The 26,761-nt window shown below is 34.5% G+C and overlaps 1 protein-coding gene across 4 annotated transcripts in view; it reads right to left on the reverse strand.

Moving 5' to 3' along the window:
- Window positions 1-11,208: 11,208 nt before the first annotated feature.
- Window positions 11,209-26,761, reverse strand: part of PPM1B (protein phosphatase, Mg2+/Mn2+ dependent 1B) — an 83,818-nt gene continuing 68,265 nt past the window's right edge. For 3 of the 4 annotated variants that reach the window (XM_069583439.1, XM_069583437.1, XM_069583441.1), the window contains 3 exons: window positions 23,941-24,052; window positions 23,499-23,556; window positions 13,797-14,859 (listed from right to left, as the gene is read on the reverse strand). In XM_069583439.1, the coding sequence (XP_069439540.1) occupies window positions 14,554-14,859; window positions 23,499-23,556; window positions 23,941-24,052 (476 nt within the window). In that variant the 3' untranslated portion in view covers window positions 13,797-14,553. Of the gene's footprint in view, window positions 12,961-13,796; window positions 14,860-23,498; window positions 23,557-23,940; window positions 24,053-26,761 lie in introns of those variants that run through there. The other variant, XM_069583438.1, reaches the window with a different exon arrangement.

The raw sequence follows: 26,761 nt of genomic DNA on the forward strand, positions 1-26,761 counted from the left end.
CTCAAATGGAAGTAGATTCTGGCCCCTGGAGAACCCAACCAGAGCTTCTAAAGGCCCATCTGGTATGTAGGGAATCAACTTGGAGACCTCATAAAAACATTTAAAGAACTGTCCCGTTATAAAATTACTCTTTGAAGAACACACAGGTGACAATTCTTCAGGACTACTGTGTTAAAACATCTGAGAATATGAAATTACAAATCATTCAGAGTTTGCTTTACGGGCCTATTTCTCTTTCAAACTGACAAACATTGTTTGTGTGTTGCTCTCTGATGTGAAATTTCCCCAAGTGTTAATGCAATCAGCATTGACATGTAAACTTTTGATGGTGAAAGGCATTTGACTAGTGTAGTATATACACTACTACACTATAATAGTGCATACTCTATTACACATCCTTAACTGCCAGATTCATGTATGTCCTGTCCTGAAAAAGCATTAAAAAATATTACATAAATAAAAACAAACATGGGTTGTCAAGAATAATTTTACATAGCCAATCTTTCAGGTTTATTTAACTTATGGATCTATTTGTATAATTTAGGTTACTCAAAGCTATTTGGAAATGTGTGGTATGAACTAACCAAGTTCAATTTTGTCTTAAAATTAATTAAAAGTATGTTTTACACTACACTACACTAAACCTCCAGGCATAACTACGGCATAGGATTCCCTGAAGTCCATTTCAACATTCATTCTCAGAGATCACATAAAATATGAATAAATCCATGTAATACATGAAAGAAATTTGCTACTTCACATAACTACATCCTAGAATCACTAGGAACTGTGAAAGGAAACTTTTCCAAGATTTTCCCTAAAGAAATTATTTACCATCTGTCAGCAATTTTTCTATATCACCTCCTAGGATATGTATATCAATTTTCCTTGGAAAAGCAAGAATTAACCTTGGCATACCATTGTACCAAACCTGCTCTTTTCATTCTTATAATACTTTTTTTGCACCTTTCAATCTCAGAGCAGAAATAAACTCTCTCAGAAAGGGAATGTACATAGTTACTGTTCAGTCACTTACTACTCTTTGATTACATAAAAGTAAATTAGCAAACGGAACTGTAATGAAAGGTACAAAAGGGGAGCTTACCTAGGTGATGTATTGCTGTCCAAAGATACTCGCTTTGGGCCACTGGGAAAAGCATCTATGAGAAAGCACTTGAGCCAATTCCCTGTCTGATCGAGAAATTCACTACTTTCTATATTCCTAAACATAGGTCTTTGAAGTCACCAAAAGCAAGCTAAAAAGTGTCTAATTTAGGGGATTTATTAAGATGTGTATGCATGTAGAACAAGCCAGTTACAAACCTACTTCCCTTTATATTAGCTATTAACTCTGTACCTCATACCTCAAATGAGTTCTGGGCATCATGAAAGAGTTACAAGATGCTCTTACATAAACATTTAGAAATCCAGTAACTTCTGATTTAAATGGTGCTTTTAAGAGAGGGAAAACAATAATGATTTTATTAAATACAGCCTGCCTTTAACCATGAAAGTCTCTGGAATAAAAGCAAAAAGTACTGCCAAGAAGCCACAGGTATTTATCACAAGGACAGAGAAAGATATGATTTTGAAGGGTACAGTGACAGTTCTCTGCCTTCATTAACAGGCTCAAAGATTAAAGGTTAATAGCAGCATAAATACTATAATTACATAATGTTGGGTTTGTTTTCTTTCAGGTTTACAAAAAACCTTTTTGTTCTTGTACTTTTAAGGGCTTGTAAGGTCTGCCAGCCACTGCCTTTCTTGTCACCAGAGTTCTCAGCGGGTTTACAAATGGACATGCCCAAGACTGCCATCTGGTGGAAATAATAGAAATTGAAACGGTTTTTGTAAGATTAAAAATCAGTTGTCTAAGAAGGTACAAATTGAAAATAAATTGGAAGAAAAACAGTTCATTCATAATACAGTAAGAAATATAAAATACAGAATTAACTTAGTAAATGTATAGAACATATGGAGAAAAAGATAAAAATTTTACTGGGGCACTAAGGAATATTTCTATGTAAAAAGATGCAGCACTAATTCTGGAATGGAACTCATCTCTGCTAAAAACCCCCAAGTTAATCTACCATGTAACAACTCAAAATTACAGGATTTTTATTTGGCAGTGAAATCTTGGCCAAATTATTAAAAAGGTCACCTGGAAGAATAAACGTTCAATTTTTATTTAAGTAGATTAATAAGGGAGCACTCTCCCTATCAGATAAAAAAATAAAACAAAACAATGATAACTTAGATGACATACTGGTATACAATACAAAGTAATGAAATAGAATGTTCATAAAAATACAAGTATATACAAGAAAATATAGTAAAAGGGCACTTTCAAATAAACAAAAACTTTATGTATCAGCTACTGTGAGGGAATAATGGAAAATATTACATTATATTTTAGGAGTAGAGTAATATTTTATAAATAGTTCCATTTATATTACAAGTTTATAATAAAAAGGCCAAAATTGTAAAAGAAAATACATGTAAATACTTACTCAGAATGTGAAAAGACTGTCTAAGTATACAAGTGAAGGTTCAAACTGTTGAAGAAAATGATAATGTTCTAAACTACTGAAACTTAAAAAAACCAAGAGACTTCTCAAAACTCAAATTGAACATCTCTTTTCATTTAAATTTCACTTCATATATATTTTTAAAGTAAAACAAACAAAAAAATAAACCCCACTGTATTCTTAAACTATATGGAAAATAAAAGAATTATTTTTGACCAAGGAGAACTATCCAGTACTCTTCAGATCAGAGCATCTTAGCTCTTTCTTGTCTCTTACCAATCACAGTGATTAAAAGCCTTTATTCTGCCTATAGGAAAAGCGGGCATAGAAACAAAAAAACACTGTCCAAGAAAAAGCAGACACGGGTAGTATACACGGGTAGTATGCTGTAAGATGGGGGAGGTGCAATTCTATGCCTTTGAGTTTGTAGCTTTTCAGGAATTCGGATGTTTCAGTATCAGATTAAACTGAACAGTGTGCTCCCATTCATGCTTTGACATCCCTATTTAAACAGTACTGAAAGGCAACTGGTGAACTTAGGAAAATAATCTGTGACATATGTTACAGAGTAACAGCTAATCTGCTAAAAACATAAAAACCTCTCACAAATTAGTAAGAAAAAAGTCAATGTGTTAACAGAAAGTAAGCAACATATGCAAACAGGCTTAGATAAAAGCCATACAATTTCCGACCCCCTCCCCCCAAAAAAAGAGAGAGAAATTCAATCTCACTAGTAACTAAATAACTGAGAATTTAAAAGAAAATCACAAATTACTATACCCACCGGACTGGCAATTTGCAATACTGGCAAAACAGAAAACATGAGCACTATTGTATATTGCCAGGCTTATATATTGGTGCCCACTTCATGGAAAGCAATCCAAGACTAAACTGAATTCAGTTTCTGTATTCTACTTTTTAACTCAAAATTTTATTCAAACACCCTTACCTACTAGCTTTAACAGATGTTAAAACTTTATATAACCTTTGAGGGAAGAGAAAATAAAACTCTCACACTTTCCAGAACACTTACTGTGCACTTACTTAATGGGCATTTTCCCCAGGCGTTTTATACGTGAAGTGAAGTCACTCAGTTGTGTCCGACTTTTTGCGACTCCGTGGATTGTAGCCTACCAGGCTCCTCCATCCATGGGATTCTCCAGGCAAGAATACTGGAGTGGGTTGCCATTTCCTTCTCCAGGGGATCTTCCCGACCCAGGGATCAAACCCAGGTCAATTGCATTGGAGGCAGATGCTTTAAACTCTGAGCCACCAGGGAAGCTCCTGTTTTATACATACTTTGTGCTTATAAATTTTATATCATACTCCATCAACTTTTAAGCTTTCATTATTTTACATGCTGTTCCTTTACGTATGACTAAGGAAAAAAGGTGTGAATTAAACCACGAAACAATGCTTTAATAACACTTAGGATTATTTTATATCTATTGTAATAGAAGTTTTTTAAGACTTAAAACCTAACTGTGGAATTAAAATGTGAACGGCTATGACAAGTTGGTGCAACTATGCCATGACAACCGCCTAGCCAATGGCAATTGTAAGATGCCATTGACTTAAGATAGTTCTCCCTTTCCCTTATTTTGAAAATACTACTTTCAAATACATTTCACAGATTAAAGCTTTCCCATAAATTACATATTTTTGGAACTTGTGGTTTCCCTGAGCATTTTGCTTTCAAAATATTAAATGATGGCTCACTGCTTAGGGAAGCAAAGCCTTTCCTCCATTTCTCTAAGTGGCCCAGAAAACAACACACAAAAAACTGATCTATGCTAAAGGGAACTAGTAGAGAGAGATCCCTCTGTGGTAATGTCTGCCTTCAATCAGGAAAACGGTCTAGAGACAGTCACTTCAAAGGTTCAGGAATTAATATATTTATCAGTTGGGACTAAGATGAAGCAAGTGAGGTACCTGCCTTGGAGACAAAATATACGGAGTACCAAAAACTTCAGTAATCAAGAGAAATATTTTAAGATATTTAAAAGAATAAAATGAATGCAAAAACCCATGATGCACAAAATATCAAAAAATTGCAAATGACAGTTATTAATTTTTCCTTTGCCTTAAACTCCAACAGAGCATGGAAAGGCACCCATACTGGTGCAGCCTTACAGGGGAAGGAAAGGGTCAGGGTGACAGATGTGCTACCTTGCTACAGTTTAAAATGCAAATACGCAACAGCACACACACATTTTCATAGGTAGGGTGAGCAATTTTCAGTATTAGATCCTCCAAGTGGATGCAGGCTACTAAGAGCTAAGAATGTATATTATTAACTTCATTTTTATTAAAAGGAATTAGGCTTATATAAGATGAAGACAACACACACCTGCTAAGTATCAGCATTTATGAGGCTACAGCAATTGAAAGTGTCATGGTATCACATTTGCATAGGGTTAGACAAAAAGACCGGAGAAGGCGATGGCACCCCAGTCCAGTACTCTTGCCTGGAAAATCCCATGGGTGGAGGAGCCTGGTGGGCTGCAGTCCATGGGGTCGCTAAGAGTCAGACACGACTGAACGACTTCACTTTCACTTCTCACTTTCATGCATTGGAGAAGGAAATGGCAACCCACTCCAGTGTTCTTGTCTGGGCAGAGCCTGGTGGGCTACCATCTATGGGGTCGCACAGAGTAGGACACAACTGAAGCGACTTAGCAGCAGACAAAAAGACATAGAACCAAACTCAGAAACTAGAAATGGATCATATACACATGGGAAGTTGGTATTAGGCAGGGTTGGCACGGTGTTGGCACAATTAACCTATGTAAACAACAACAACAACAAAAAAAAAACCTGGATTCCCTATTTCATACCACGTACAACAACAAAAAAATCAGCATGAAACAAAAACCTATATGTATGTGCTTGGGATGTGGGAAGACGACCTAAAAACTCTTGAAAGAAAATACAGGATACAGAACTTAAGATGACAATAACGTCTTATGACAGTAACATAAACCATAAAGGATGGATAAACAACAACAAAAAACTCCACACACAAAGTAAAAGAATAAAGACTGGGTTTTACAAACACACTGGGGTTTCCCTGGTGGCTCAGATGGTAAAGAACCTGTCTGCAACGTGGGAGACCTGGGTTTGATCCCTGGGTTGAGACGCTCCCCTGGAGGAGGAAATGGCAACCCACTCCAGTATTCTTGTCTGGAAAACCCAACAGACAGAGAAGCCCAGTGGGCTACAGTCAGTGGGGCTGCAAAGAGTCAGACACAACTGAGATTAACACTTTACAAAGCGTAACAGAGGACTAGTATCCTCACTACATAGAAAATAAATAAATAAAACTGCAAATAAATGAGAAAAAGATAATCCCAAAGAAAAGCAGGTAAAAGTCATGGGCATTCAATTCAAAGAAGAAACCCAAATAGCCAACACACAGAGGAAAGATGTTTGCCTCACATGTAACTAGAAATGCAAATTAATTATTTCACGTTCAAATGAATGGCAAATTTAGAGACTGACAATTTTACTGAGTGTTACTGAGGATGGGGAGGGACAGAGGAACAGGAATTTTCACAGATTTCTAGTCAAAGTGAAGTTAGCACACCGTGAGTATAATGCACTTACAATATTAACTTGAAGATAAGCACACTCTATATCCCAGTAATTTTATTTCTAGGCAAATACTAGAGAAACACTAGTACACATACTCAAGGGACATACACCAGAATGCCTACTGCATCAGTGTTTTGTAATAGTAAAAAGTTGTAAACAATCTAAATCTCTCAACAAAAATAAACCAGTTAACTGTTAGCTTGTTTTATGGAAGAGGTGGGGAATGTAGAGGTAATAATGTGAATAAATTCAAATCTGATGTTGGAAGTAACACCTTTTCCTCTCCCATAATCCACCCTGCAAAATCCAAACTACCAAACATGGTGGGTAGACAGTGTGGGGCAAGAGTTAATGAGGTGACTGACCTCTTATGGTAGGTGGTAGCAGACACAGTGTTCAACACCCCCCTCCCCTCTTCTAAATGGAACAATGGTAAAATACTCAGGTAGATAACTCAATCAAAACCTGTAAATACTGTTCATAGCTCAGCCAAACACTTGAGTTTCCTTTCTTGCAAAACAAATATTACTAGTTTCCTCTGCCTAAGTCCACAAATACCTTCTCTGAGCCTAACGATTTTCAAATTTTTCCAAGAGCTTTTATTCAAATGAAATCTTAGATGGAATCTCAACAACAGAAAAAAGCAGAACTGCTCTGGAGGTTGAGAATTAGAACCCTAGAACTTCCTTTGGTAATTATAACATTTTAGAGACAGTGTAAACCATATATGAAAATTCTTAAGACTGATGCTGGGAGGGATTGGGGGCAGGAGGAGAAGGGGACGACAGAGGATGAGATGGCTGGATGGCATCACTGACTCGATGGACGTGAGTCTGAGTGAACCCCAGGAGTTGGTGATGGACAGGGAGGCCTGGCGTGCTGGGATTCATGGGGTCGCAAAGAGTCGGACACGACTGAGCAACTGAACGGAACTGAAGACTCTATTTTTTGACTACACATAATTTTAAAATGTCAACTCTTCATGAAAAGCTTTGTAGTTCCTAAAGAAACTATAACAATTAAATCCACTAATGTTCAATTTAAGAGTATATACTTCAATAGCATCCAAGTGCTACAATAACTAACCAGTCTTATCCAAGACTAATCTTAATAGTAAATATTAAATAACAATCTTTTTAATAAGCTCTGTATCAGTTTACTTATAAGATGCTTATTCATAGGCAAAACATCATGAACATAAGCGACATGGTCTTTTAAATCATGTTACTGTGGAATTTTGTCAAAATGAAGTGTACTTCATGTCTTCAAGATTTAGAAATAAAGCAAAACCATCTCTTCATAATGAGTGCACAACTGAAAATAAGCATAAACGACTCGGGAAAAGGAAAGCAGCAGTCAGATCCATATATTGGAGTAATTCTTGGATTGTACTGGTGTTCTTCACCTCTAATACATGTCCAAGTATTTTAAATGCAGGTGGATAATATCTGGTAAAAAAAGAATACCTTTGCTGTATAGATTTAATCACTAAAAAGATGAACATTGCCAACATTATCATGCAGGGATTTTATAGTCAAGGGGGAGAAAACCCCTATCTTTGATTCTTCTATTTATGTTTAATAAGTTATGGTTCTTGTGTGCTTCACTAGGGTGGTGGATAACAGGTAAAAGAAATAATTACTAATCCGTTAATACCAAAATCATGCACCCTCTCCCTCTTGAATTAGAATAGCACAGCTACCAGTTATGCCTGAGTAGAGAACCATGTATTATACTACTTAATAGAAGTGTTTGCCAGGTAGAATAAAACAAACAGGAAATAAGGGAGAGAGAATACCACTGCCAGGAAAGCTAGCAGAAGGAGAATCAGTGGTGATGTCTGAAAAGCAACTTTTATATTACTAGCTATACTGTTTACTTCTGATCACAATATAGCATAACAGTATAGGAGTCACCAGAACAATGGGCAAAAATAAACACTTGCTTAGCATTTTCATTAAGCCTTACGGAATAATGCCCAATGTTGACTAGAGGAAAAAAAAAAAAAAAACCACCTCACACAGCAATTGAGCATAAAAAATGACAATGCATGGGAATTCCTAGGCAGTCCAGTGGTTAGGACTTAGCACTTTCAGCACTCTGAGCCCAGATTCAATCCTTGGTCAGGAAAACTAAGAGCCAGCAGGCAAAAAAAAAAAAAAAAAAACCGGAAATTGCTAGAATGTGCACCTAAGAATTGACCTGCAAAACCAAGTAACTCTCAGGACTGCTTTGAAATAACTTAAAAAATTTGGTCTCAATGATTACTATATTAGCATTTGACTATCTTAACAGATTTTATGCACATTGTGCACTGTTTTAATATGTGAAAATCACAGTATGCTAGTTTTCAGTAATACTATTTAGCTACCCAAAACAGACTGTGCTCTAAAATCTTTCATCAAATGCTTTGTCTTATCAAACCAATTTAATTTCAAAGCACAAATAAAGGCAATTTGGAAGAGGAAATGTGAATATGAGATATCATTTTAAAATGAATCTAAACTCAAGACAAGGGTATTTGGCTAGCAAAAGAAATTCAATGGGTGTCTTCAGGTTAATCTCAATTAAAACTCAGTTTAATTCAAGCAACATAAACTGCCTGATAGCACTATGAAAAGTAACACCTGGCTGAGACCTACACATCTGACAATAAACCTGACTCAGGAGGAAATCAGAGTTGCAGTCATTTTTGGCTACCCAAACACATTGAAACTATCTTAAGTAGTAAGTATCTTAAGTAAATATTATGAGTACCATGCCTCATAACTGGACAAGAAATGTATAACAGAAATCAAGAGGGTTTTTTTTTGTGGGAGCAGGTAGGAGGGGCAGTGCCGTGCAGCTCACAGGATCTTAGTTCCCTGATCAGGGATCAAACCTGTGCACAGTCCTAACTACTGGACCACAAGGGAAATTCCCAAGCGTGCTTTTAAATAAACAGTCTCTAAGGTAACTTTCCCCAACCTTGCTGAATGTTGAGAAAGTTGAAAAATCTAACAACAAAAATTCAGCATAAAACCACAATCCACTTAATCAACATTAAACAAGAGAAGTCCTGTCTTTATTGGGCCAACCTGAAATGACATCTCAGTCATGGTAAATAATTTTATTCAAAATATGAATTTTAAAATTCAACATAGAACTGAGACCTTCTCAAAAGAAGTAACACAAATCTATAACAGAAGTCATCTTAAAAGATTAAAATGATCCAAATCTATGCCATACGAACATCACAAGTTTTCCAAGTTGAAACCCATTACAGGAAACTTCTGGGAGAAAAAAATGCCACAATATAAAGACTCCACTTTGTTTATCTTGCTAAGGATCAGTGTAATGGTAACTACATAAACATCTTTTCCCCCAAGTAAATTTCATATCAAATCTGTATGTCTTCGGATTCATCTATTACACTGTAATGTTGGGGATAAACGAACACATTGTCAAGCTGTCCAACAGGATGAGGGCGGCAAATCTTAAAGTCTGGGGGTCCCAGAGAATCTTTAAAAGAAGTCCAAGAAATCAAAACTATTTTCTTAATAATACTAGTATTTATTCTTTCTCAAAGTATCAAAACTTGCACTGACTGGGCAAGAGAAATGGTGGGCAAAGCTGCAGGCACCTCAGCATGAATCACGATTCTAGCATCAAGCTAGTCACTATTTTCCTTGTACTCACAGAAGATAAAGTGGGGGGGGGGGGTACAAATTTCAGTTAACAAAGAAGGTCCTTAAGCAGTAAAAATTTCATTATACCTCTACCCTTGAGTATACATCTTTTTAATATCCTATTATGGTGAAATGAGAAGTGCTGGCTCTACAGCATGCTGAAGTGTGGGGCACGTGTGCTGAACTAGTGGCCACTTTACATGAACATCGTTTTACTTGAAAGAATGACCGACAGACAGTGGTAATTCAGCATTTTCTCTGAAATGAAGAAAGCCTGTTATATACTGAAAACAACTGACAATATTTGTTGCCAATGATAACATTTCACCTTTCAAATGAAAATTAAAATTTTGAAAAATCTGTATCCATCATCATGAGCTTGACAGCTTTCTTAAAAAGACTTTTCTGATAAGATCAGTTATATTAAAAAAAATTATAAACACACAATAATCAGATGTCAATATTCTAGAAAGAACTGCATTAACTTAATGAACCAGTATTTTCCAAATGACCAAGGCATGTTATAAAATCATGCAAATGTCAAAGATCCACTATTTACAATGTAAGACAGATCAAATGGATTTTAATGTAACAGAGAACAAAGCTGACAATAAAGTTCAGATTTCACATTACAACGCATCTTTAAGAAGCTACCTGCTCTGAAGTTTTAATAATGTATCAAAGAGGAATATCCATAATTATCTGAAGATATTAAAATAAAATACTCTTTTCCAATACTTATTTGTGTGAAGCCAGAGTTCATTATATACAGCGAACACAGTGCCACACTGCAACAGATTGAACGCAAAAGTAAATAAGAGAATCCAGTCAACATTCATGGATTTACAAAAATGAAAGCTAGTGCTATTTTTTCACACTAAACTCTTTAGATCTGGAAAATAATTATCTTAATAGAAAATGCTATTTATTTTAACAGGTAATGGTTTTATCTTTAATGAATTAAAATGGTATGCAAAATTTCTTGGTTTTAACTTCTATACAATACACAAAACCCACAAAAGCAAAAAGTCCTTTGGGATCTTGAATTTTTAGATATATATGGGTCCTGATAACAAAAACAGCCGAGAACAGCTAGACTACGGAATTTAGATTAGTAAATACTGAATATGGGTGTTTCTTTTGCTACCTCACACAAAATTTTTATTTCCATGGCCACAAAGTCCCCTGAAAAAGATTTCTTAAAACAGTATAAAAATGTTTTGGGAGTGGATAAGGGGTTAACTAGTATTGTCCTACAGAGTTTGGTTAATACCTCCTTGGATTTAATTGTAACTCCCCTACATGGTTTTGTATGAAATTTTTTATAACAGATATTCTAACTATATCAGATGTTTACGATAACATACAAAGCTGAACTTTTATTTTTAAATACCATATAAAATAGTAATATGTCACACTGTTTTTATCAAGTCTTTATTTAGGTAACAAGTTGGTTATGTTCACTGCATTGTATGAAACATCACAATATCATACTGGAAAGGTACTATCAGTACAGGGTTGGATCAGAGTGGACAGTTTGAACAACAACCATTTTGCATTCTTCATTCCCTATCTTTTAACAACCCCCCCAAACCCAGTCAAGGGACAAACAGCTCTTAACATCATCATGTAAAGCACTTTAACTTACAAGGCTAAAATCTAAAGAATAAATAAAATATGTTGTGGCAATAATTCCTTTCAGACCAAAAAATCAGGTGCACAATAAATCGAAATGATCAAGAAAGCTGTATTTAAATGTGTGGCTCTCCAGAAACAGCTTCAGGAAAATGTTACAGAAAATACCATGAATTCCATTTCACACAGGACCAGATGATGACTCATTTCAACTACACACAAGGGCAATTACATCCTGCTGAAACACAATTTGAACAGATAGGAAAATGTTTACAAAGCATCCACAACATGTACACCATGTACAAATGGATACATTCATTGCTCTCCTACCCCCACGCTCCTTTTAGATAAATATTTCACTCTTCACGTTCAGCATTAACTGGATACATGCAAAACTCAGAAGAATTCAAGAATTCAAGGTTATTGTAAAAATAGAATTAAACTAATAATCTTCAAGTACCTTATGTGACAGCCACTCCGTACCGTGCCCAATGTTATAAAATGAAAGGTTACTGAACCCATGAAAATATCTCTGTAATATTTCCTTAGATCTAAAATAGATAATTTTAAATGTATTTATAGTCATTTCAATGTGATATTCTGAGCTTTTAAAATAATGTAAACAATTAAAAATTATACCAAATTACACAAAACCTGTTGTATCTTAAAAGCTGAAAAATTAAAACTATAGAAACCCACATGTAAAACAAAAATCACAATTTACATTATAAAGGCAAATTTCATCATTTAAAAAAATTTGCAGCAGTGAGATGTCAAAGCAAATTATAAATAGCCATAAATTAATCCATTTGGTTTCAAGAGATTTTTCTAGTGAGAATTGAAGGATGTAGTAGATACATGCATAAAATTTGTAAGGGTTTATAATATTATTGCCAAATATACTTTATGTTGAAGCAGGCAACATTACAATTTGGACATTATTGGAGAACCCAGTTTGGTAATACAGGTAAAATTGGAAAAAAAAATTAAATAACAATTAATAATAAATATAAATCCTATAGTAAATTGCTCAAATGAAATTTTAAGCCACAGAGCTGCAAAAGGCTTCCAACTTGGTGAATTGAAAAAAGGAACATCTCATACAGTTCTTTACTCTTACATGCTTATATGTTGTGTGCCTTAGTTAAAAAAAATAATAATAATGTATCTTCAGAGTACAGCTAACTATATTCCCATGCACCTCAGGCATATTCGTTATTTGTGGTGAAATAACTCCATTGGTTTCTAGGGTCAAAAGTTCAATACAGATGTAACCAGTATGTCTGAGGCTGGCAAAAATACTGTAGTACAGGCAATGCTACAAGTGGCAATTACCAGAAAACACAAATATGAACAAATGATGGGAAATGCTAATGATTTTCTGCTCATATCACAAAACGCTGGGAATCCACAAGAATATTTTTCCCTTGTATTGAAGAAAATTGTGATTAAAAGTTTTTTCCCCCAATTTTCAGAATCAAAAGCATTTTAGAAGGTTTATAAGGCTACCATGGGTCTTCTAGATCTCCAGCACCCTACAGGAAGAGAAAAGGAAGAATATTATTACTATTTACCTACACCACTTCCAGGCTGGACTGAATTTCAAAAGAAAACAAAATCAGATGAACAAGTTACCTTCCTTTCTTTGTCTGAAAGGTACTTTTACAGAGAGAGTTGTGTGTACTGTATACTGTGTGTATACACACATGGATCTATCTAATATAGATAGATAACTGGTTGGGTTTTTTCCTCCCCTTTCCACCAAATGACTTCCTCTTTCTCAAACCACTTAAAAATATTCTGGCATTGGAAAAACAGATCAAAACATCAGCTATATCCAAAGATTGCAAAGCTTCAACTTATGGCACCTTAAGCAACTTTAGACACATGATAAATATAAAACATGAAAAAGCAAAGTTAAAATGTTCTACATACACAATTGTTTTAAAAAATACTCTAATGTGATTTAGTTGTTTGTATTTTAAAAATTCATTTTAGCAAAGTCAAACTCATATCTGCCACCACTATTTAAAACATCTTCTACTTCTTGCATTACTAATTTCTGATGAATACTTCTAGCAAAACTCAAAGTCTTGCAATCTTTAAAAAGCTCATCATGACAACCTTCTGACATGTTTACATGTGTTCATACTGTCCAAAGATTAATATTTTGTGTCACAAAGGGGGTTAAGAAACAGAATAGATTTACTTTGAGTAACCAAGACTTCTCAAAATTTTTTTAATTAATGAAAAACGCACCAAACCAAAAGTTTTCTAAGTTTTATATAGATACAAATGAAATTCGAATTATTTTTCCAATATACCAAACCTGGTTGTTTTTTAAAAAAATTAAAAATAAGTACAACATGCATAGGTTATTCCACATCACATGCTTTATTTGGACTTAAACATGTATAATTTCATTCTAAACACTTGGTTGACATACATTTGGATGTATGTAGTCAGGCTACACAGAATATACAAACCAAAGCTGGATGAATAATACACAGGTTTTTCAAAAATGATGTTTCATAAAGGATACAGAAAAAGGAAAAATAACCACACATCTGGAATCTCAAAACTACTAAAAAATAAAACTACAGAGAGGCAAAATATAAACAATTCCAAGAACACACAAATTATCATCCTTGAAAAAAGAAATTACAGGACAGCATCTGCCATTCTTTGAAGAACTAAAATTACTAAAGAAAACACAAATTCATTACAGAGCTAACTATGAATGTACTAATATGTGAAGCAGTATAATTCTACATTAACAATTTTTTCCACAATATAAAGTAATCTTGCTAATCGGTAATTTCTAATCCTTTCCTAGTATGAATTTAACTACTGACTTTAATAAACTGTTAGCCTCATTTCTGGCATACAATATGAAATGACATGTAATTTTATTAAATTCAAAGTACTAGAATATAGCCAATTTTAAACTATCTGATAAAGATGTATGCAAAAGCCTTCTTAAAAAACAAGGCTATAATATATGAATATAATAAAACTAGTTTACCAAGATTTCAAATAACAAAATGGTTATATAAATGCATACATTATACTTCCTAAGAAAAAAACCATCAAATCAAAGATCACAACAATATTACCACAAAGTCAAGTCATAGCTTTTCCCCACTCATCTTTGTCCCTGCATCTTCAGGACAGCTGTCTAATTCAGCAAGATCACTTTTTGATTCAGTATGGCTTTCCTGCATTGTCACTGTGTTTCCAGCATCACTGTTCGAAGAAGCAGCTGTAGCAGCTTGTTCAGCAGGATTTTCTTCGCCCTCTACTTTAGCTAGCCTGTAACTAGTCAGCATCTCCTCCAGAAGTTGTCGGTAGTTTCCCCTATGATTAATTCTCATTTGCCTGAGAGCTTCCACCAATTTCCCCTGTGATCCACTTTCCTCTGCTTCATCGGAGGCCTTTTTTTAAGATTCAAGACCCCAGTGTCAGTAGACAAACTAGGATATCACACGTATTTCATAACATATCACAGCAAAACACTCATTTCTCTACCATGAGTAATATATCTAAGCATGAGAACATTTCATTAAGAATCAAGTTTTACTGTCTCAATTAACAAAACTTTCCAATAGAAATACCTCAAGTTATTTTTAGCAAATGAGCATCATGAACTATTAACGTCTTATTTTACACTGATATTTGAAGCTTAATCTGAAATTTACTTGCTAGTATAATTCAACAGCAACACAGCATCTCCTAAAAGCAACTGACTTCAAGAGGAAATAATTGGCTATAATTATTTAGTACTAAAGGAAATTAGTGTTTAAAGCAATAGGAAAGGACAGAAAGCAGGCCATTAGAACATTAGTTTCTTCATTTCTGCTGAATGACAGGAAGGAGAAGAGAAACAAAATGTAGTATTATATAAACTAAATTTGGGGGAATTGTAAAATTTCTGTGGATAAAAATTCTACTTATTTTTTGTCTTTAAATATTTTACTAAAAATCTCTAGATTAAAAAGAAATCATTTTAAACATTATAATAAAATATTAATAGTAAACTACTCAATACTTTTATATTGTACTGAATTTTGTAAAACTGACAGATTTCTCCTACAGTAGCTACTTAACTTTGTTTGCAGAACAATCTCTAACAGCCAAGCTGATCATACTGATACGCTGACAGATACAACTCTACCTTATATGTGCCTCCTGACATGATGTGCTAGGGAGGACAAAGCTGTCTTGTGATCTTGCCAAAAAATGTTTAATTAAGCTAATCCCCAATATAATAAGCAAACAGGGAGCACAGAATTATGTGAAAAAACACCACAAGGAAACTAGCGTATGATCCAGAATGTAAGACATCCTATTAAAAGCTGGCTTAGACTTATTTTCAGTGTTAAGGGGAAAAACAAACTGGGAGCTTAATTAAAGGTTTGCTTACCATGCTTAACTGGTAACAACTGGACTAGCCCACGTAACAATTTTAACAGTCATTCTATGGACAACTGAAAATATGTGGACTTTATATGAGATGATATTAAATTTATTACCAATTTTCTTAGGTATATAGACAAATGTCCTCATTCTCAAGAGCTGTGTGCCAAAATATTTAGAGGTAAAATATTTTATCAGCAGTTTGCTGTCAAAGGTTCAGTCAGTTAAAAAAAAAAGGCCTGGAATGTACACATTGAGCAAAGAGAGCAAATATGGTAAACTGTAAAAACTTACTACTGAGTCTAGATAAGGTACAGATGTCCACTATGACCATTTCAATTTTCCTATATGTTTGGAAGTTTTCACCATAAAACGTTGGGAAAATAAAATACAAAAAGGCTACTGATACAGATCTGATACAAACTCTTAACCATCTTTGGAGGCTGTTACTCTGTAATTCTACAACAAAGGTAATGACTATAGCCATACACTAAATGGCAATGCTTATTATTAGAAAAATGAGAGCCCTTGAATATTTTTTTAAAGTGCAAAAAGCAAGAGATAATACTGCGTACAGCATATGTTTTATGTGTGGGCATATGGGTGCCCATATTCTTTAGGATACTATATGTAAAATGCCTAGGAAGAAAGGAAACACAGCAATATAGAAATGATAATAATGGGTGATGACGTTTCAGATGCTTTGACTACTTCAATTTTCTACATCAAGCATATTAACTATCAAAATAACTTTTTAATTAGCAAAATTTAGTTTGTGGAGAGAACATAATAAATTTTGGTCTCTTAAGATTTTTCTCCCCCCATTTACCTTTCTTTCTGTACTAAATAAACATTATTTCCCTAAATACAGTTTCTAATTTGAATCCATTCAGGAAAGGTTAAGATGGAACAATGAGTTAAATGCTTGCTGATCATAAATCTTATCAATTTTTAATCAGGTCTTCCAAAAGGAAATTTTCTATTTGAGAGTGTATCACAAAGAACTTTTAATGGAGGGTATAAGACTCCTCTCTGCCCTCCAAATAAAAAGCCCTCAAACCAACAACTACCTTTGACAACTCCCTTGGACACTGAAACAAAATCAAGTGGACAACAGAGAACTCAACCCTGGTTTCACATTAGAATCACCTGTAGAATTTCTAAAATTATACAGATGCCAAACTCCAACCCATGATATTCAGATTCAGTGAGCTGGGGTGATTTTCTTAAAGACTGACAGGTGATTCTGATACAAGGCAAAGGTTGAGAACGACTGATAAACTGTCTTACTTCCCTGAGCTTATTGATAAGGTTGGATGAAAGTTGTTATACATGGATGTATCTCACACTCCATTTGACATCTTTATCATCACAGTAATCATCTATATTTCTGTGAAATGCTACAGTAGTGGTAGCTGGGGAGAGAGTAGTTGCTTTATAAAAAGCACACAAAACCCAAATTCTAAATTCAATAGGAATGGATTTACAATAGCCAATTGAAAAGAACTTGAGTTAATGACCACATTTAAGTCATTCTATATGATAGCAAATTACATTTTCCTATTGAGCTAGACAGTAGATAGGCGAAACTTCTCCATTTCATCTGATGTTTCAAAATACTGTTATACAACAGTCATGGATTTCCATTAATATCAGAAAATGAATCTATTGTTTAGCTGCACCTTCTTTACCTGAACTCACACAAAAGGTACCTCAAGTTTACACCTCTGTCAGAGCAATTTATTTCACCTTGCAACTGTTGACAAGTCTCTCCAGTTGCACTGTAAAATCTTTTAGACAAAGATAACTTCTATTCCTTTCTGTATCCTCCCAACCACCTAGGGATGAAAAATTAATGCTTATGCTAAGAACTTTATATACATAATTTCATTTAATCCTTGTAGGTACTTTATTGTAATAGATACTGTAACTCTAGTTTTTATAAGCAAAGAAACTAACGCACAGAGAGATTTAAATTATTTGTCAGGATGACAATGCTAGTAAGTGACAGAGCTCAGATGTGTGTACAAGTGTAATCAACATCAATGTCCCTCTGAATGTTCTTCTGACTACATTATGGTAACAGTTTTGCACAGTAAAGTGCCTCATATAAATAGATGCTTACTAAATAAATAACTAAAACTACTGTTGAGTTGGACCACAAATTATTTCATATTGAAGTCTATAGTGTATTTTCTTATAATAGGAAAATTAATGAAATTATAGGACAAAAAAATCGTATTAGATGGGACAGTTTAAATTATTCTGCAAAATAAATTTAAGACAATTACAGACATGGGAATTTAGGACTCTTCCCTCAGATTCTGTTTTTAAGGTTTTACTGTCACCTAGACTAACTCAGCTTGAGAATTAAATTTCTCATTATGAAAACATTGCCTTACACAAAATAAGACCCAGGAACATAGATAAATCAAAAGAGACAGCAAAAGGGGGGTAGGGAAATCTAAGCACATTTTAAAAATAGAATTTAATCAGCTAAAATTCATCTGCAGCAATTTTTTAAAAACATAGTAGCCATAAGCGAAACTCTTCAAACAGTGGAGAAAACTTAAGGAATGCTAGTATAGATATTTACTGTGTGGTTTTTTTCTTTTTTTGGAGTCCTCATCCCTGCTTGTCAGGTAAAAATAATCTTTAGAAGATTCTCAAATATGACTTCATGAGATATAATTAAGGGTGACTAATAAAGAATCTAATAAATTATATATCATCTGCAAGAAGCATGTAAACTTCAGTCAATCTGAAATAATTTTAAAAATGGTCAAGACGAAAGCTATGAGGAGGAGTATGTCAAATGACACCTTAAAAAACAGTGACTAAAGTTAGTGTGTTGTCAAACAGTGGAAGTAGATCTTCTCCATAAAAAATGCTTTGACAAGTGAAAAAGTAAATGAGAAACAATTTACAAAAAAAACCCAGTATTCACAAAGTCCTAAAACTGTGATATAAAAATATAATTGATCTATTTGAAATAAAATTAAAAAGATTTGTCTATAAAATTTAGTAATGTCAAAACAGAAAAGGAAGATTTTGGAGGGCTTTTGTTTTCTTTCCTCCCATTCTCAAAATCCAAATACCTTATTTTTAATTAGAATAAAAGTGTATATTTAAATGAAAAATAACTAATAAGACACTGGGCTTGACTGCTTAATCTCAACAAGTTTATAAACTATTCCTCATCAAAAATGGAATATTTTAAGGCTACTAGAGAACTGGAAATGATTTTTCTTACACGAGAGACAGAGGTGGGGTATAGACACATATGTAATCTCTAAATATCTTAGAGAGGCTGCATGGAAAGGTATAAAGGGAACAGGTTTTGGAGGCATTCTGACCCACACTCCAATTCTAGCTACTGGATTCATCTAGCTTTGCAGCCTGGGCAAGCTACTCCTTTGCACCAATTCTTAGTCTTCTCTGTAAGGTAAGAATGCTGAGTTACCTACACAGTATGTAGATACAGTTATGCAGATACGGCTTAGCACAAGTAGGAGTTGGGAAAATACAAGTTCCTCTTTATCACTGAAGAATCATCAACTTATACAGCTATTTGATCACTGGTATAATAATTCAAAAGTATTTTAAGTCTCCTTTGAGGGAAGAAGTTAACCTTTTGGCGTGAAAAGTACAAAGCTCAAATAATAAACTTTCCTACTCATGAGCAACCTCAAATTAGTTTTTAAAATATATGACTTAAAGATAGTCTTACCATACAACTATAGAGAAAGAAACAGAAATGTTCCTTATTTAACTAGTATTTACTGAGCTCTCAACATATACCAGACACTATTAAAGGTGCTGGGGAATAGCTATAGACAAATTGGATGAAGTCCCAGATCTCAAAAGAATTTAAATTCGAGTTATAAAACTAGACTAGCATTTTCTGGACTATATAGCACAGAGAACTATATTCAATATCTTGTAATAACCTGTAATGAAAAAGAATCTGAAAAAACTGAAAACTGTGTATCACTGTGCTGTACACTTTAAACTAACACAACTCTGTAAATCAACTATACTTCAATTAAAAACAAACTAGCATTTTAAAAGAAGAAAGAGTGGGGGTTATCCCAGAGCCCTACGTAATATAACAATAACTTAGAGCAAAATGTAATTTTTTACTTTTTCTGGTCCCCTAGGTTATTATTCTTTTGGGGGTGACAGACTCCTTTGAGGAACTAATGAAAATCAGACATACTCTAAACATTAAATAGTATTTATGCACACACATAAATATATCTGCAAAAACTTTTGAGGGATTCACAAAACCCTTTATTAAAATTTCAAGCTTGACTCTTTTCCAGATACTGATTTTAAAGCTGGGAAAGTATCACATTAAGAAGACTGAACATATTCCAGAAAGTTGAACAGAAAAAAAAAAAGTAAAACAATTTAAAATTCCCCTAAATAATGACTTTCCTGAATATATTTAAATATATTCTGACTTATATTCAACTCAGCTTTTTTAAAAAATACTTTTATTAACCAAAAGGCTTTTTTTAATATAAGAAAAATGAATGGATACCCATTTCTGATACTGCTGATAAGCATTTGTAGCAGAACAATTCTATCTTTAATATAAAGCAGATGTTTTAGGATTCTAAATAATCTTTGATTTACTGTGACTAGCATTTGTATTTTTAAATACCTGAATAAATAATTATTTTTATTTAAAAAATATTTTAAAAGTGAGCTCCTCCCCTCCCCCGCCCCATACAACTGTCTCCTCTTATGTCTTTCTAGCACACTCCTGTCTTGCCCATTCTGCGAGTTAACTGTATCAGTCCCTGCCACTCTGTACTTCCTGGCAGCAACTTCCACTTAGCACAGATCTGACCAAGCTGAGAAGCATTCATGGAGCACTTCCGTGCTTCAAGTTAAGGCCTAAGAATTTAATCAAACATTATCATTTCTTCAGTTTTCTGTTTCTTTTGTATTTTTTAGTATACTTCTACTTTTGATTATGGTTCAACATTTTTTCTAAGGTTGTGATTATTCTGAAAGGGTAAAGCAATGTTTCCCAACATAGGATTCTGGGCTTCAAAGCACGTTTTTATAGTAAACAAGAAAGTTTCTCTAATTCACACATTTATCTAATGAGTTTACACTTAGTATCTCTGTGATCATTCACAACTACTTGACTTCTAGCATCTCTTTAATTTAATACTGCATATGTTTCTAACAGATTAGAATACCACAGATACTCCTGAGTCTGCCATTCTTATGCTGTAAACACACAGCGGCTCCTCATTCTAAAAAATATAAAGTTCAAAAGGTGTCTCCAGTCTCTTCAAAAATACTTCTGGCATCCTGAATTCTTATTTTTCACCATAGCAGTTTCCTGCTCGAGCCAAAATGACATCCGCTCTTTCAGAGACAGCTTAAACTTTGTTCCTGCCTCTCCCAATCCACACGAACTATAATCTCCCTCTTTTAATTTCTGTCATGCAAACCATTCTTCAAATCTCATCTTATCTCTGAAAATCTGACATTCGCATGGCAATCGGTCTATATTTTGCATTTCTTTTTGTTCTTTGGGAAATGATGTGAAACCTTTTTATAACTTAACTTCTCTGCTTGTATGAACACTGCTGGCTGCATTCAGAGCAGGGATGGGGGACCTTGCCTTATGTTTCATAATCTCCTCCCACATCCACTCATTACATGGTGGATTATCAGTGTTTATATACAAAGGTGAGTAACTATACATTTTCTTGATTTACAATCATATAATAATCACCAGGGCTTCCCTGGTGGCTCAGACAGTAAAGAATCTGCCTGCAACGTGGAAGATCTGGGTTCAATCCCTGGGTTGGAAAGATCCCCTGGAGAAGGGAATGGCCACCCACCCTAGTATTCTTGCCTGGAGAATGCCATGGACAGAGACTGGTGGGCTGCAGTCCGTGCGGTTGGAAAGAGTTGGACATGATTGGGCAATTAACACTTTCAATTTCAATTCAAATAATCATCTTTAAGGCCAGTTTTATATCCTGAGCAGCTCTCCTCAGTTTCATGGTTCTGTTGCTTATTTATGCACTGTTTACACAGCTACTATGTATAATACATATTTTCTATTTTTAAAGAAAGTTTAAAATTCATCCTTTCGTTGGTGTTGTTCATCCTTGGTATATGTTTAACAGAAATTCTGGGTTATAAACTTTTTTGTTTGGAATAAAAGCTGCGAACTTTCTTGAGAGACTAAGAAACCTAGCAAGTATATTATGAAATAATTTTTCAGATTACACACTGTGACTACATTTTCAAACATGTGAGAGAACAAAGTAATTATGTGGCTAATAATGAATCAATAACTACTTGAGGGCTTAGTTCCTCCAACCTTGGTAGTGGCTGCTACGTGGAACCTATAATCTACCTGAAGAGGTAAGGCTCTCTTTACCTCCCAACTACCACCATCTTTCTTGACATCCCTATCCTCACTTGTTTGGTTTGGAGTTGTCTAAATGCATCAGATGATGTTATCTTTATTCTTAAATTAATTTCCACAGCTTTGGACACAATTCTGAATACTTTAGAGGTACCTGACACAAAAGAAAGTCTCAGAATCACTGCTCTAAACCCAGGTATAAATTCTGTTATTAGCAATATATAGTATCATTTTATTCAGGTAACTAAAATGCATTAGTTGTAAAAATTTCCCTTTTAGCCAATGTAACTTTTATTGCTAAGAAAAAAGAAATTATATGATACTGCTGTGCAATAATGAAGCCTGGAAAACAATGCAATTAAAATGACACATAATTACAACCAGTGGCCGATAGTGGTCTCTCAAGACCTGCCAAGAGGAGCTGGAGCACAGAGGCTATTTCCTCTCAGTAAGTTTTATTACGAAGTTTGGCGCTGTTAAATCTTTGAAGCATACATGTTAAAATTAAATTGTTCAGTTTTAGACGTCCAAAAACTTGAAAACTCTATGAGAAAACAGTTATTTGAATTACTAACTTTGAAATTTAGGGCAGTTTTTTTTTGTTTTTTTTTTTTTAAAGGATACTGTCTGGCCTCCTAGTACTAGTATTAAAATAAAATTAAAAACCTCCAGAGGAGCAGTTGATCAGTATTTCTAAGGAAGGCAAAGGGACAAAGAGTTTTGCTCTGATGAAGCACAGCAGAGTACAACAAAAAATGGTTATCTCAGTTCAACATATATACCCAGAGCACAACAAGAAGGCTAGAATGAAATTATTCTCAGGTGTTCAACTGGGCACAAAAGAGGCACTGAAAGGTCTAGTCTATAAAATAAGAGTCTGAAAGGTCTAGTCTGATCAGGATCACTAACTTCCAGTGATGGCAGCAGCCTGCTGGAGGAGAAATGGACACATTTAAAAGCACATTCTTTGTTTGCCTCAAAATTAAGATTTAAGGGAGAAGCAGAAGGAAAGGCAAGACATACAGGGAAGAAATAAGTACAGCCCACACAAAAAGGTATTTGATGCCCATTAAATGACAACAGACCTATCTACAAAACAGAACTTTAGCTCTATCTTCCACTTCAATACATCTCCTTAAACTTTAACTGCCTCCTTAAAGTGAAAAGCAGTCATTGTGTATATGTATATTTATAGCCACTGTTTATATAATAAGATTATTTAAAATACTTAAGAAATAAAACAAAACTTACCCCATCACTTTCTCTATGTGGATTCAGCCTACTATAAACAGCTTCAATAACATGGCGCCTAAAAAAAATTATGCTTTAGTTTTATTAAATTGCATAGTTATTAAGCTTCTGCATATTTAAAATAATACTTCATATATCTTGACTACAGTCAAAAATTAACTGCCTCAATAAATACCTGCCAAGAACAGTTTCTGCATTTCTCTCAGAATTTGATCCTGCACAATCCATCTGTTCTCATTTACTAAGGGAAGGATACTCAGCCTCCAAAGAATATAATAAATAATGTCTTAAAAAGAAAACCTTTTGGATGAAATTTAAATGTTCTTTAGTATAAGAACTGTCAACCTAGTTCATCTTTAGATAATTGATGTACTTCTAAACCCAAATTATTTAATTACTAATTATAAATGAAGTTAAAATTAGTTCTTTTTGTTCTACTTACTTGCCAGCAAGACCTCCCCCAGGAGGCAAATTTGGGATATTTTCTGCAGACAAGATGCGCATGACGTGGGCAAGATCAGGCATCCCTTCCTCACCAGACTTCTCCATAATTTCTGCAGGTTTTTAAGAAGAGTTCCTGAATTAATGTGATAACTCAGAATTCACAAAGTGAATCAAGAGGTACTACTTGGCAATACTATCAAACAAGGAACAAAAAAAGGTAAGATAAAAAGTTATTTGCATATATATACTCATTCTAGCATTATTCATAAAAGCAAAAACTGGAACATTAAATGTCCAATAAAGGAACAGTTAAGAAAACTTCAGAATAGCCACTGAGTGAAATGGCTTATAATCACTACAATGATCCCTATGAACAAGGCACAGCCACATGGAAAACATTTTTTTTACATGAAAACACATTATTTTATATGAATATATAAAAGTTATTAATGCTATAATTACAGGAAAAGAAAAGCAATGAAAGGATAAGGAGTATAAGAAGGGAAGATTAAAATTTGCTTTATAGGTTTTTGTCTAAACAGTATGTTCTATAATCTATTTATTTTTGCCTTTATGAATCCATTGCTTTATTATTTTCACCAGGCACAATTTATTTAAAACAAAAAAGGAAAATAAATTTCAGAACTTGCTAATACTCTAACAAAATAAAACATGTATATGTTCCATTTATATTTATAATTTCCAGAAAACAGATTCTTAAGGCATGATTTATCTGGCCAGTATCAAGACAATAAACTTCTTGAAAAATCAGACAACGGCAAACTTACTTTTAAAACAACAAAGCAGTGTCCTAAGCAGCCCTCAAGAGGCAAAACCCAAACGGTTTACCATGCATCCCTCACAAGGACCATGACCTTAACTTTCACTGCTCCTATTCAACTCTGCCCCACCCCTAGCTATATTGCCAAAGGAGCTATTCAAAGAAGTCTTCTAGATTTTCACATGTACTTCCTTCCTCCCTTGGTCTGCAACACTTTTTAAACCTGTTCAACTAACCCTTTTGTATGGTTAAAGTGTATTCATCCTTCACGTTTCAACCTCATGTATAACTTTCTCAGATCCTTCTCTGACCCATGCCTGGATAGGAGTGTTGCTAGATACTCCTACTGTACATGATATTTACTAGATTACAGACTGTAAACTTCATGAAGGCAGGACTGTGTTTTTCTACCTTACACTCTATCTCTATAGTCCAAGAATTCTCAACTTCAGCACTACAGATGTTTTAGACAATTTTTTGCTGTGAAGGTTGTCCTGTGCACTGCAAAATGTTAAGGAACATTCTGGCCTCACTCACTGGATGTCAGTGGCACCCTCATTTATGAGACCACATCTGTCTCCAGACATTGCTGTGTGTGGCATGAGGGACAACCCAAAACCCAACCCTAACCCAAAACCACTGCGTCTAGCACTTCACCAACCAACTTTCACATACCACTGGTGACTCTGCAATCCAATCCTCCCCCACCATCTGTCACCTGCTTCAATGCATTTCTAACTGGTCTCTTGGCTTCCTCTCTCCTGTCCCTCTTTACAATCTCTTCTTCACAGAGCAACAGAGAGAGGTCTTTAAAAAGTGAGATCAAGTTACCCTTGTGCTCAACATCCCCTATGACTTCCCAACACTATTTAAATAAAGTCCAAAGTCCTCACTTTCGTCTGCAGAGTAGTGCATGATCTGCTCGTTAGCAATTTCTCCTAGTCTTTCACTTTTCTACCAGCTCTTTCTAATCCAGCCATACACTCTAAGCACATTCACTTCTCAGTTCTTATTGCTTCCTTTGCTGGAATGTTCTTTCCCCCAAATAGCCACTCTTTCCCATATACAGTCATCTGCTTAAATGTTTTTCCTCAAAAAGAACTTCCTAACCAATATTCCTTGCTACTACTGTCTGCCTACTGTTCTGTTTTCTTCTATTAAAAAAAAAAAAATACACACACACACATACTGATTTCTACTAGATTATAAACTCCGTGAGATCAGGAACATATTTGCTTTGTTTTCTGCTACCTTCCCAGTGACTCTCATGCTCAGGGACTGCTGAAGTAATGAATACATACAGAAGGCATTCACCAGATATCTAATCAATTTAGGTTAAAGACTATTTAACATTATACCTCCCCTCTGCACACCCAATAAAAACACATACACAGACCTGCCAATATACCAGAACGCTTTCACCTCAAAATTCTAATACCAGATTACATGACTTTAAACCCTAACAGAAATATAGAGCTCTTGAAGAACAACTGCTTATAAAAAAGAAGTTAGGTACCGAGGCATACTGATCTGTAGTGGCTGCTTTTTCAAGGATTTTAAAGAGTTTTTTGATTGAGTGATTATAATCAAGTGTCTGCCACAGGGCCCATGATCACATTATATTAATACATATTTGTTATCTCTGCCATATAACATATTTTGGATAGTTTAAAACCATACAAAATAAAATTAATATTAAATGTTAACAACCCACATTGAGCTGAACTGACCACACATTTAAGAAATTAAAATTTAGCTGTTACGGAAGAGTTAATAAAAGCTACAGTCTGCTGAGGACTTGTGTGCTAGGCACATTACCAAGTACTTAACAAAGTTATCTCATTTATTTAAAACAAACTGTATGGTTGGTATTTTTACCTTTAGTTCACAATAAAGAAACTGGAGCCTTAAGAGAGATTAGGCAAGTTGGTCAAGATCATATTGGAGAAGGCAATGGCAACCCACTCCAGTGTTCTTGCCTGGAGAATCCCAGGGATGGGGGAGCCTGGTGGGCTGCCGTCTATGGGGTCGCACAGAG

This window comes from Ovis canadensis, chromosome 3 (assembly GCF_042477335.2).
Source record: "Ovis canadensis isolate MfBH-ARS-UI-01 breed Bighorn chromosome 3, ARS-UI_OviCan_v2, whole genome shotgun sequence".
NCBI lineage: Eukaryota > Metazoa > Chordata > Mammalia > Artiodactyla > Bovidae > Ovis > Ovis canadensis.